The sequence below is a fragment of the Ursus americanus genome, chromosome 17 (assembly GCF_024610735.1).
Source record: "Ursus americanus isolate L20-20 chromosome 17, mUrsAme1.1.p, whole genome shotgun sequence".
NCBI classification, from domain to species: domain Eukaryota; kingdom Metazoa; phylum Chordata; class Mammalia; order Carnivora; family Ursidae; genus Ursus; species Ursus americanus.
The window spans coordinates 29,366,116-29,380,554 of record NC_142143.1 but is presented as its reverse complement, the minus strand read 5'-3'; the positions used below and the strand labels follow the sequence as shown (position 1 = coordinate 29,380,554).

The window sequence follows — 14,439 nt, the reverse complement described above, 5'->3', positions numbered from 1 at the left end:
AAACTGGGAATGAAACTCAAATTAGTACGTTCTTCATTTAGCTAAGTCAAACACTTGGAACTTATGATCATTTTGATTTTTATTAAAAAGTACATTTTATTTCAACGAAAAAAAGAAAGGCTCTGACCTACACTATTAATCTCTTTTTCTAGTTGTACTATTTTAGTAAATTTTACGGACTACCAGATCTTTGTCGAAAGAAAGAAAGAAAGAAAGAAAGAAAGAAAGAAAGAAAGAAAGAGGTCATGTTCCTTTAACAGACTAAAAGTTTTAGTTGGATTTTTTTTCCTGCAACAATCCAAAACCACATTTTTTAAAGGTCAGCTATCACATTCACAACTGTCGGTAGTTTTCTAACATACTGGGTCATGATATACTTCAAAACAAAGATACAATTAATTTGGAAATAGTCTCTTTCCATCTCTAATATTTTCTCTCCTATCTCTAAAATAACTTGTACCTGAAAAAAAAAAAAGCGCTGTTTTCTTCTAAATGGTAAAAGATCTGTGAAAACATTTTTCTTCATTACTTCTGTTGATTATCATGTATATCTTCTTTTTTAAAATGTCTCTGACAATTTAATTCATTTCTTACAATTTCAAGGGACAATGTTTTAAAATTATTTCTCAACCCAGATGAGAATTCCTCTTTTATTCCTACTAAGCATCTCAGAGTTACATTTAACTTTTTGAGTTCTGGATAAAAAAAAATTACTGTATCCTATTTGACATGTTCCTTATTGTTTGAAATGAAGACTAAAAGCCTTTTAATAAAGGTTGGACAAATTGTGGAAGGTACCAGCTAGTGAGTCTGGACACAGATTCTACAAACATCTATGTTCATTTCCTTTCAAATGCTTGGAGCAAGGGTCAGGAGAAAGATAGCTCAAGGCCCACTGAACCAATGTCTAAAGATATGTTAACTTGTGTTTCCCAAAGCTTAGTAAGCAGCAACAAAGTTACAAACGTAAAAAGTTTCAGAAGTCATATGGACTAAACTTACAAATTAAATGCCACCTTATAAAATATTGCAAAGTTTAAAAACTTAAAAAAGAATCTCCCCTACCTCCAAATTTGGAGGTGATTTATATACGTAAATCCAGCAATGTTAACACACAGGAAAGTAGTGAAAGCAGGAGGATTGTGCAACCTGATTTTTACTTATTTTCCTGGAAAAGTAAATGGGGACTCTGAGGACAATAAATTGCATATTACCATTTTACTCCTTTAAAGTTATAAATTTTAGTTTTGAGACATTTAGGTTTGCATACACCATGTTCTTTTGAGTAAGTCTTTCCAAATCTTTGCTTACATAAGCAGTTAGGAACTGGAATAACTCTGAACTAGTTATGCAATGTTGTTTAGTAACCAGGACAAACTGTTGCCACAACATCCATGGAAATATTCTCTCTGTATCTGCAAGTTTACTCTTTGTATGTCCATATATTTTATCAATGCATTAATATTTTTCAGAGAGCATATACCATATGACCATCTCTGTGAAAGCCTGTAACATTTTCTTCCTAATATATGCTGAGACAAAAATCTTTCCAAGAGGGAAACCAGCACACTTTACTGAAAAACACAAATCTAAATGACATCTAGGAGGGAGGAGTGTTTTACCAGCACGCTTCCCTAGCCACAGCAGAGTATCTCTTGCACTGATTCCACTGCTCTGATGGCTTTCCTGAGCCTAAAGAAGAATATGGTAAAACCACAGTTCTTTTTCTTTCAGCAACCCCTCCGGCAAAATGACTCGGAGCCAGAAGATAATCTCAGCTAGCCTGAGGTTAACTCAAGGCTACACCTTACTGTCCCTGGGGAAAGGAGATAGGGAATCCCACAGCTGACATCCAACCTGTCAGGAAATCCTCTTGGCTCTGCCTTCAAAACACATCCAGAATCAGATCACTTACGCCACCTCCTCTGCCACCACTGTGGGTCAGGGGACTCTGGCCTCCCATCTGACTATTCATCAGCTTCCCAGTTCGCCAGTCTGCATGCTTCTCTCCACCACCACCCCTGAGCCGATTCTCAACACAGGCATAGCAATGCTGAACCTGTTAAAACTGAAGTCAACCAAGTTCCGCCTCTGAAGGACACCCTCTGGCGGCTCCTACCTCACTCTCACTCTGCCCTTCCAGCACAGCTCCCACTTGCCTGGAGCGCCTGCCCAGATACCCACAGGGCTTGTTCCCTTCATTCCTCACATGTCTCCTCTCGCATGACTCTTGTCCTGGCCATACTACCTAAAGCACACCCTTCCTCCTGCTGCCTTTAGTGCTTTCTACACCTTTGCATTTTCGGGGGCCTGTCTATGCTTTGCCCTACCATACTATACAGTCTATCTTTTAATCTGTCAATTGCCCGTCTTCCCCACTAGAATGTAGAAAGCAGACTTCTCCGGGGCAGGTATTTTTGTTTTGTCCACTTTTTCTAAATTCAAGAGCAGTGAATGACACAGAATAGTTACTCAGCAAGTATGTATTAAGAGACATATCCGTTGTGAGAAGGCATGTTCCTGGCATTCTACCACATCTGCTACCAACTGAGTCAAGCAACTTCAAGATCCCAAACTAGACTGATGCACTTTTATTACTGTGGTATATATTTTCAATTTATTTCTGAGACATCTACTTAACACCTTGCTTTACCCAACTGGAATGTCCCTTTCAAAATCCTACTCAACTCTGGTCAGGACAAGAACTGGTCAAAAGTTTCCTTCTAGAGAAATTCTCTAGTTTCCTCCAGCCCATTAATGGTCTCTTCTGAGTACTTCCATCAATAACCTTTCATGATAATCACATACTCCTGACATCTAGTATCCTGAAATTGCCGCTTATTTCTTACACTCTTATTTCTGTTGGGGGAGGTTGTACGTTTCTTGAAGTCAGCTCACTGAGCAGCTCATGTAATGTCTTCACGCACTATAATTTAAACTATTTTGACTGATGTAGCAACAGAAGACTGTAAACCCTTGATTTTTTTTCTATAATATAATTGCAAATTCTCATTTATTGTAAAGAATTAATTTGACCTGAAATACTGTCCTCAATTCTAAAGAAAGGAACCCACATTATGTCCATATTCTACACAGCTGACAGAATGAAGATGAGAACATTCTTTTGGTTCTCAGTGAAGAGTCAGTCTGGTGTTTTGACAATCAGTCAGAGGAACACTAGCAAGATTACCAATTTCATTTTGTTTATTTGTAGGACAAATAATAAAATTAATACGTCAAAACTTCGGAATATAATTTACCTAGAATAAAATATTTTAATAATCCTAGAGTATTTTAAATAAATTTTGTTTATAATCAGTATTTTTTTTAAAAAGACTTTATGTTAGGATACAGATGAGAAATTCCTATCTTGCCTGCCTTTTACAGGAGAGAGGTGAGCATAGGGGAGGGTCTGGAACATCCCATACAGCCACATCCCATGTCAGTGCTAATGCTAAATGCTGCTGTACAACTCTGATGACAAAATCTTGGTCTAGTTCTAACTGAATAAATGAAATATTAAAAGATTCAATGGAATCTTGGAACACCCTCAGAAAATCAGTACATAATAAGTAACAATGTAATCAGAATAAAGATTTAGGAATTTGAGATCAACATTTTTTTTTTAAAGATTTTTTATTTATTTATTCAACAGAGATAGAGACAGCCAGCGAGAGAGGGAACACAAGCAGGGGGAGTGGGAGAGGAAGAAGCAGGCTCATAGCGGAGGAGCCTGATGTGGGGCTCGATCCCACAACGCCGGGATCACGCCCTGAGCCGAAGGCAGACGCTTAACCACTGTGCCAGCCAGGCGCCCCTGAGATCAACATTTTAAAATTATGACTATTTGACAACCAGTATATCCCTTTACAAACGGCCCCCCCCATTCTGTTTTTGTTTGTTTGTTCTTTTAACAGAAAAGCTTTAAAAATGCAGATTGATGGAGTGCCTGAGCAGCTCAGTCAGTGGGCCGTCTGCTCAGGGCCTGATGGGATGGAGCCCCACATCAGACTCCCTGCTCAGTGGAGAGTCTGTTTCTCTCTCTCTTTTTGCCCCCCTCCTCTGCTCGTGCTCTGTCTCTCGCTTTCTCCCTCTCAAATAAATAAAATCTTAAAAAAAAAAATGCATATTGGTAATACCTTATTTTGATCCTGAAATACTGTATCACGTCCTACCTGCCATTAGAGGCACAAGTATAAGCCACAAATATACCAATGTTACACTGTATGTCATAACTTGTAGTAAGAAAGCATCAGAGCCTAGGTATCAGTACTCTCAGATCTATAAATCATTCTGAATGTAATATTAAATCAAGACAAAGCAGGAATAGAAGCCAACTGTTTCTTATATCATAACAAACCTGGCTTTTATCCTACTAGGAAATTTGACAAATTAAGGCTTAAAGAGTAATCTTTTTAATGTCCCATCTTGATGAAATGAATTCTAAGGAAAATTTCTTCCAGTCTTGTATGAAAACCAAACAAATAAATCCCCAGATAAAGGTAACCACAACATTAAAAACCAAAACCACCTTTAAATACTGGTTTTTGGCTTCTAGTATTTCTCTGGGTTTTAAAATTATAATCACATGCAAAGTTCACATCACAAATACTTAATGCAGTTGTGCTTCATGCCAGAGTGGAAACAAATCTCCCTTACAATTATGCCTGATTTGTTGTGTAGAAGCAGAAGAAAAGCAGCTAATGTATAGAGACCACAGATTAAGAATTACTTACCAGTAGATTAATGAGAAGATGAACATTTAAAGTGATTTCACTTTAGTTTTCTACCCAGTTATCTATCAATGAGCTAAAAGGAAGGGACAGATAGATATACATATATATGTATATATATATAGAGAAAGAAAATTTAGAGGGGAAAGTTTTAAAGATATTCTTTATAAAAAATATGCTTTATGAGCATATATTTGTGTCTTCAGAGAATGTCCTAGTAAAATAAATCAAATCAGAAGTCTTTATACCTTGCCTGGAGGCAACCAGCTATCTTCCAGATTATAAAAGAATCTACCTAGATGGGACTTCATTAGACTAATCTTAAACTGATTTATAGCAAATATGTTTTTGTTTTCCTGTGTTTTCTTGTCTTATTTTTATGGACCATCAAGCACACAACTCAAAGTAACAGTAGCAAGTCTTCTTTGTAATACATATTGGGTTGAACCATGGGAAATCACTGACGTTAGACCACTTTGGCCTACAAAATGGCAATTTCATATAATCCAACCTAATATTATCCCTTATGTGGACAATATTTGTACTCTTCAGTGTTATTAAATGTTTTATAGCATAGCTGCAAACTTGTCATGTGTCTATCATACAGAATTGTCCCCTCGAAGTTCCACATACATTGTAGTCCCTGAGTCAGGGTCCTATAACATGGACTAGTCGACTTGGGCACCTTTGGATCACCATCCAGGGATAGATACTCTGCTATCACTTGCTACGTGGCAATTAAGCCACTTGCATAGCATACTGGAAAAACAAAAAAAATCTGGATTCTTCAGGTCAAGAGGCTTTGCAAAACCTCAAAGGCAACAGCAGGAAGAGTGAGTCTCAAAATATAGACCAAAGACTTTTGATAATCTGTGATGACTTTTAGGCCAGAAATACCCAAATTTGGTAGACTAACAGCCTCAGAAGAAGGCATCACATCTCAAAAACCACCTCTCTTTTGCTCCTCTTACTGCAGGGGCAAAAATCCAACTCATTGGAATATATGCTTTTTGAGTAAGTCACTGAACATAAATGTATTGAGTACCTATTATTATTTTTTTTAAAAGATTTTATTTATTTATGTGATAGAGAGACAGCCAGCGAGAGAGGGAACACAAGCAGGGGGGTGGGAGAGGAAGAAGCAGGCTCCCAGCAGAGGAGCCCAATGTGGGACTCGATCCCAGAACGCCGGGATCACGCCCTGAGCCGAAGGCAGACGCCTAACGACTGCGCTACCCAGGCGCCCCTGAGTACCTATTATAAGCCACCAATCAATGTGGCAACAATTAGGTGTCCAGTTAATTTTTAATGTCATAAGTAAGCTATTAATGCAGAAGTGCTAAGAGGTATATTTTATAAACACGAATATTATAAGAGACAGGACCACAGACCTGCCTGAGGTTCTGTGACAATTCTGCATGACAATTAGCCTGTTGGTTACCCCTCCTCCCCCAACCCAAGGTGATTTCTTGCTGGAACTTCTCATGAGTGATCTCAGAGTCTTCTCTGCCTGGGCTTAATAGTGAAAGAACCCTTTAAAAAGTACAGTTCTTTTTGGTACAGGATAGATTCAACATGGACTAGTCCCTCTACAGAATTCCTCTATCAAAAATACCGTTCTTGAGATCTGCTGGAAAGGGCGTTTTTATTTGTTTTCTTTCTTGGCCACACATTAATAATTTCTCCAAAATATTTAACTACGCTGACACCATCACAGTGGTGTGACCAAAGACTATGCATGCCATTCCTCCCACTCATTCTTGTGACTACTTTTGCATTGACTAGCAGGAATGGATGGCAGCAATGATCTGCCTTGCAAAGGCTAACAGACTCAGATTGAAAGGCTGAAACTCTCAATCTTTGACTTTACACTGAGTAAATAAATTACATGTATATAATTATTATAAACAAAATTGCAAGTACAAGAAATACTTAATGTCTGGATAATCCATCAAGAGGGATGAATGAAGAGAAATTACTATTTTTTTTAATAGCTTCTCAGGAGAAAACTAGAAATGAGTTTAGCATCTCTGAAAGGCAATTAACAGAGAAGAAAACCTGTTCTGTGACAATAAAGTGAGATGTCACCTGGATGGCACCTTAATAGGGAATGAGACAGGCAGTATGGGTTAGATTGAGTTTAAGGTCATCAAAGTAAAGCCTTTTCTGAAAATTGGTGCTGCTCCCCCTTGTGGCTATTTAGACACATTGCAAATACGACTTTTGTATAAGTTTTTTTAATGCTATAATGTTAGGCTAATTATTTAGCCCACTTTTTATCTCCTCTCCCACACACTTTTAAGGAAAATGGATTTTGACAAATAATTAAATGCCATTTAAATTTCAAGGAAAACTTACTGTGGTTGAATCAAAAGAAAGGACGTCCACAACAGGGGGAGAAGAATTCTGCAAATCGATTACCTCAAGCTTTGGATTAATCTGTGTGTATATATATAAGAAAAGTTAACATTAGTTTTTTCTACCATTAGAAACTGGATGCTATTTGTAACAACCTAGAGGCTATTTCCTAATATATTCTAAAATTAAAATATATTGCTATATTTATGAACATGGATACAAAAATTTTAAATATATTAGCCTATCAAATCTATCAATGTATAAGAAAAGATTATGACCTGAATTGATCCCAGGAATAAAAAGCTGATTTTACATTAGAAAATCAATATAATTTACCTTTATAAAGGGATTTTTAAAATAAAATAAAATGACCCACCTCAAAGATGCAGAAAAAAGTCCTAGCCAGTTCATTAAAACAAGAAAAGGAAATAAAAGGTATTAAGATGTAAGAATTGGAACAGAAGAAATAAAACTGTCATTCATATGTAATTATCTATGGAGAAATTCCAAGAGAATCTACTGCTAAAACATTAGAACTAATAAGAGAATTCATGAGATCCAAAATCCATACACAAAATCAAATACATGTCTGTACTTCAACACACAGAAAATGTAACTTTTAAAAAGACATCATTTATAGGATGCCTTGCTGGCTCAGTCAGTAGAGTATGTGACTTGATCTTGTGTGGTGAGTTCAAGCCCCTTGTTGGCGCAAAGCTTACTTTAAAACAATAAAAAAATTTTTAAAAAGACATAATTTATAATACCATAAAAATTTAAATACATCACCATAAACATATAAACATGTGTAAGATCTCATGGGAAAAATACTAAAATTAATGTAAAAGATATTTTAAAAGATTTAACTAAATAGAAAGCTACCATAAAGAGCTCAGAAACAGAGCCCTATATACAGGGAAATAAACACAAAAGAAAAACAGCATCACAAATCAATAGAGGAAGGATGATTATAATTGAGAAAACTGGCTCACTATATGACATACAAAAGTGGACAGTACATAGATTATAAAACCTAAACGTTATGTTAAAACCAGGAAGTTATAAACTATAAGGTAAATGTAAAGAATATCTTTATCACATGGGATCAAGAAGGACATCTTAACAAGAGCTGCAAAAGCAAAACTGTAAGGCAAAATGTAACAACACCACCTAATTTTTAAAAACCTGATCTATCTGATGACATCAAAATTAAGAATTTCTGTTTAACAATGGACACCACAAGTTAACAATCAGGTCATGGAAAAGGAGATAGATCATGATGTCTAAAACTGAAAAAGTAGGTTTTTCTTAAATATCTACAAATCAATGTGAAAGAGATCCCAAGAAAAAAAATTATGGAAGAGAAAACCTAATAGTTGACCAGCGTATGGAGAGGTTTACAGAAACATTAGTAATTAGACCAGATTAAAGCAAAATGCCCCTTGGATATTACACTCTGAAAATGAGAAAGCTCAATGATGCCAGCCTTGTTTATAGCAGTACTGTTTATAATGGTAAAAACAAGCAAAAAAAGCCACAACCCCAAATCCCCTAATGTATATCAATGATAGAAAAGACACATAAGTTGTGGTAGTTACTACTGTGGTACAGTCACTGGACTCCTGCACAGCAGTGAAAATAAATGAAACACAACTATGTACGACATTTGATTGTACAAATTTAGAATCTATATGTATGACTCCCAGGATTTTAATTTTTTTAAAGATTTTATTTATTTATTTGAGAGAGAGAGAGCACACACGAGCAGGGGGGAAGGGCAGAGGGAGAGAGAGAATCTCAAGTGGACTCCCTATTTAGTGCAGACCCTGACATGGGGCTCGATTCCAGGACCCTGAGATCACGACCTGAGCAAAAGGCAGACGCTTAACCGACTGAGCCACCCAGGCGCCCTACAAAATTTTAATTTTAAGTGAAAAAGCAGTTTATAGAGAAATACAGTCAGTATGATTTCATTTGTATAAAGCTTAAAACCAGCTAAAACTAAATAACATCTAATTATAGATTAAAATATATTATAGTAAATGAAAAAAGGAAAGCAAGGGAATAATTAACTAGATTGGTGATTACTTCTGAAGGAGGTTACTTCAGAATTCAAGGAGACCAAAGGAAAAAAATAAAAAATAAAACCACATCATCAAATACTTATTAAAGATTGTGAACACAAATTAGTTAACAAAGGGCAACAAAGATAGGAGAACTTTGTATCAAATGAATGGTACCAGCAATGAGTATACAAGAACCTCAAAGAAGAAACTGTTGACTGGGCACTTAGGAAGAAAAACTTTTCCGTGGAGGAAACATAGGAAGGGCTTAAAATGGATCCTTGAAGAAAAAGGTTTAGAAAACAAAACCAGAGACAGAGATGAGGTAAAGAGCATTCCTGAGCACAGAGGCAGAATGCTGACATGATCCTTCTGAACAGGGTAGTAATAAGACTACTATATAGTGGAAAGGGTGAAGGAATTTGGGAAGGCACAGAAAAGCTGGAGCCTGCAATGTGCTTCAGCAAGATGAACCTGACAGAGGCCTGCAGAGCGCCTAGAGTAACGCTGGGTAACAGTGAGAACACTACTGCAACAGTCCGGGACCACGCTGATAAGGGCTGAGCCTGTGGGAAGAGGGGCAGAATGATTCTAAAAACACTTATCATGTTTGATGGGTATAGCTAGAGTTCTGGAAACATTAAGAGGTTTTTATAATTATCCAGCCACCTGTGTGAGAGGTGAGTGCCCAGGAGTGCCCACGGCCCAGAAAAGGGGTTGGCACGGTGCAGGATGAGGACGAGGGCCTATGGACTCAGCCTGCCAGCACCTCTGTTTCTTTCTGGCTGCTCCAGACAGCAGAAAACACAGCCTCCGCCATCAGCTCTGAGTCCACAGGGGAGGCCAAGATAGGAAACCTGAGGATGAATCACTTTCCTTCTGATCTTAGCCTAGCCGGCCAAAGACACTACTTGCAGACATTTTATTCTCTTTTATCTACTGCCACCTAGCGTAGATATGTAGTGGAAAAATACAATCTTGTTTTACCATCTGAAATTGGAATCCTCAAAAAATCTAAATCCCAAGGAAACAGCATCTCTCACAGAGAAATCCGTAAAGGTCTCCAAGTTGGAAAACTCTCGATGTAACTAACGAGTTGCTGCCACATACATTAAATGGAGCAGGACTTTCTTACTAAGGAAAACTTTACAGTCTTCTCCAAAAGAAAATACGTGGAGGGAGCGAGGCTTCCAGTGAGGCTCTTCGCTAGCAAACCTCCAGGAAGATTAACAGTACATCCTAGCTCTCTGTCCTTATTAAAGGGAAGAACCGTGTCATAACTACACTCACCTTGAAATGGAGCGGGCTGCCTTTTGAGGGGCAGAGTTCTATCACTGAACCAGGACATATCATTGAGGGGTTTGTGCAGGAGAGAACCCTTGTGCGCACCACCCCATTCTGAGGTGACCCACCACACCGAGGAGTCCATGAGCACAAGGACTGCTACTAACAAATTCTGAAGGGCAAAGAATATGCCTATCTTGGTCTTTGTTGCGTACTCTAAAGCTCGTACAATGTCCAGCACACATATACTGTCTGTTAGCAGAATAGCATTTAATTTTGATTATTTTGAAGCATTACATCAAAAATGGTTAAAAGTACAAAATGGAACCAGAGGGCCTGGGTTGAAATTCTAGCACTGCCACTTACTAACTTTAAGTTTTAACTTATATGTGCCTTAATTTCTCAAGGAATAAAAATTGTACTTCACAGAGCTTTAAAGGAAGATTTAATGACAACTTATGTAAGCCAAATAGAATAATTTTATATGTATTTCATATTGTTATTACTAATTTTATTATTATGTAATCTCTGAAGAACATTTATTGAGGTCCAAAACAATATAAACATATGTCATGGCTAGAAATAAAATACAAGATTTGTAGAGAAGTAGTCATTTTTTTATCCAAAATTATGTTTTCAACCTTAAGAAAAGATTGAGATAAAAACCCAGTCTCAGCCCTGAAGACTTAAACTGATAATCTTTCAACAATGAATCATGGCCAGACTGTCACAAATTATTATTATGTAGATATTTGGTTAAGTTAAAGGAATTTTTCCTTCCTGTTAAATATCGCACAGAATTTTCTGTGCAATATTAAGAACATAGATTAAGTTCATCTCAAATGGCTATTATAAGATTAAAAAACACCAGAACAATTATTTTATTAATAAATTCTTTTTAACCATAATCCCTTCCTACAATATTCTGCAATTCTCCTAGAATAACTATTTTGGTGCCTGTCACCTTAAGATGGCTTTATTGTCTTCCCATTAAAATATGCAAAAGAGGAAGTTACTGCACACACATTAAGTTCCCCCTCAAGAAGGAAAGTTTGGTTTTGTCTGGGGGTAGAACTGTGCAGTTCAGCTCACACCAGTCTGAAGAAGGTAAAGACAGCATGAATAAATGACGTGCCATAGCATATCGTGGTCGGAGTTAAGACACCTGGGTTGGGGCGCCTGGGTGGCGTAGTCGTTAAGCGTCTGCCTTCAGCTCAGGGCGTGATCCCGGCGTTGTGGAATCCAGCCCCACATCAGGCTTCTCCACTAGGAGCCTGCTTCTTCCTCTCCCACTCCCCCTACCTGTGTTCCCTCTCTCGCTGGCTGTCTATCAAATAAATAAATAAAATCTTAAAAAAAAAAAAAAGATACCTGGGTTTAGGGGCACTTGGGTGGCTCAGATGGTTCAGTGTCTGCCTTGGGCTCAGGTCATGATCTCCAGGCCCTGGGATCAAACCCACCCAATCCGGCTCCCAGCTCAGCCGGGAGTCTGCTTCTCCCCCTCCCTCTGCCTCTCCCCCTGCTTGTGCTCTCTTTCTCTCTCTCTCTCTCTCAAATAAATAAATTAAATGTTAAAAAAATAAAAAAGATACCTTGTTTTAAAATTGGGCTTCTCTCCCACCAAAAAAAGAAAGAAGTTATCATATTTTTAATTAAGATGGAGTGCCTTGGGGGCACCTGGCTGGCTTAGTCCACAGAGCATGCAACTCTTGATCTTAGAGTTATAGGTTCAAGCCCCATGTCGGGTGTGGAGATTACTTAAACTTTAAAAATACATACTAAAAAAAGAATAAAAAATATCGAGTGCGTAGGCCAGAAGTGCTACAAAGGATCTGCGGTTAGATCAGCAGAAAGGCCACAGGAGGGATCTGTCTCACGCAGCTGGGACTAGGGCTGTATGCTGCGTGCCTTCTTTCATGTGGCCTTCTCTCATTTATTCTAAAAGCAACCTGCTATCACCCTCTCTACCCATGTAAGAATTAGTAATTTACATATTTCCTCAGCTGGAACCCAAGGTCTAAGATGCCACCTTCAAACAAGCAAAACACCTACAATGGCAAATGGGTGGCCTTTGCAAAAGGCCAAACGACTTCACCCACAACACTGAGATTATGCCACTCAAATGAGCCTCACAGAAAACACACAAGAATAGAAACCATAGGAATACTACGTTGATTCAAACTCAGAAATGGAATACTAATGGTTACTATAAAAAGAGCAAGTTAGGGATATTAACTAGATCATTTAGGAGCCATTTTTTCCTATACCTTTTAATAATACATTTTTATACTGTGAATCATGAATTCCGACCTCAAAAATAAAAAAAGGTTTTTTTTCTAATTTTCAAGTATTTCCAAAGTAGCATATGATACATAAATTGACCTTGCCTACCTTTGGGAAAAAATCAATCCACCAAATTTAGTAGTTCAAAGTAAAATGTAGGGATCATAAATGGACAGCATAGTACAACCTCTATTCCGATTCATCCTCTTCCATTCTAGGCGATATTTTCAAACTAATAGTTTTTTGGTTCTATGAGGTTGTCCTTGGACATTAACTTGAAGCCTTTAAAAATTCTGATATTTAACATTTATTTCTAATAGCAAAGATGTCCTCTGTCCAGAAAACTCCATACCATTGCTTTACGATAAGATCTTTTCAAGAAAAAAAGGAAAAAAAAAAAAGCAAATGGCTGTTCGTATGCAGCATCCTATCACTTCTCTGGCACTTTATATCGCATGATCTGAAGATGTTCTACAAATATATGTCATACTGTGTACTTAATTGAAGCAACCATGAGTGCTTTACAGATAATTTAAACTGGATACACAGAGGCTGACATTCTTAAGGCCACAAACATAATTCAGTCACAAGGCTCAACATTCTGTTCAGCAAAACTGAACTCTAATTCCAGGATGAAAGGTTCGTTTTTAATAGATTTTTCAAGTTACATGTGAAAATTACGGTCTAGAGTGACTTTGCATGGCCTGGGTCATCTCGACCTAGCCAAGCAAAGCAACCCAGCTGCTTTTACTGCTTTCTGGCTGCTGTGTCAGAGCAGAGCTTCTCGGACAACTTGTTGACATTTTCAAGAAAGTCCAGCACTGTTAAGTGGGCTGGAGCTGACAGCAAATCACAGAGAAAATGGCTTGGGTCTCTAATGCGGGGGTAGTGCGGTGTCATGGAAATATCAGTGAATTAGGAGTCAGGAGACCTGGGCTCAGCCTGCGCTCCACCCCCCACCACTCTGGAAAGGTGGCTGAGTGGATGACAGGGCAGCAGCAATGCTGAGGATCACGCCCAGCCAAGCCACAGAACTGCTAGAATAAAAAACACCACCAGTCAATAAAACCAGCTGGGGTAAAACAAAAAAAGGGAACTTAAATTAAAATATATTTCACATGTACATCATGTGAACACGTGTGATCACAGGGAACCCACAAATACATTTATCATTGTAGAAACTGAAACAAATATGTGATGAACCACAAATTGTATTACATAATTACTTTCAAAGAAATTTAAAAAATGATACAATAATCATCAATAATCATGAGATACAATAACAGCACAAACAAGTAGTAAAGCGCATGGTAAATACTTGGTTTAGAAGAACTGGAAAGATGGTCAGAAGATGGGAAGGACAAAAATTATAAAAAAGAACTGAAAATAAACACTACCAAAAAAAAACTAGGACAGAAATCCCCAAATAAGGCTAAACAAAATCTAGAAAATAATCCAAAAAACTTTTAAAAGTTTTAAAAACTTACATGTACACACACACACACACACACACACACACACACACACACACAGTGACTAACAGAAACCCAAATCAAAGAACTGATTGGGGTGGAGACACAGGGACCATGGAAAGGAATATGGATCCGTCACATAAACAGTGCGTGGGGTGACTGAACTTCCACTTGGTAGTAAGCATTAAGAACTCAAAATAGCTAGTCTAAAAGCAAAGCAAGGCTCTGTCGATGATGAAAAAACAA

At 37.7% G+C, this 14,439-nt stretch overlaps 1 protein-coding gene across 5 annotated transcripts in view; it reads right to left on the bottom strand.

Moving 5' to 3' along the window:
* POC1B (POC1 centriolar protein B) overlaps positions 1 to 14,439 on the bottom strand; it is a 97,357-nt gene that overhangs the window by 33,523 nt on the left and 49,395 nt on the right. For 4 of the 5 annotated variants that reach the window (XM_045780126.2, XM_045780127.2, XM_087868872.1 and 1 more), the window contains one exon: positions 7,092 to 7,172. The exons of the other annotated variant lie outside the window; for it this stretch is intronic. In XM_045780126.2, the coding sequence (XP_045636082.1) occupies positions 7,092 to 7,172 (81 nt within the window). The remainder of the gene's footprint in view (positions 1 to 7,091; positions 7,173 to 14,439) is intronic. 5 annotated transcript variants of the gene reach the window in all.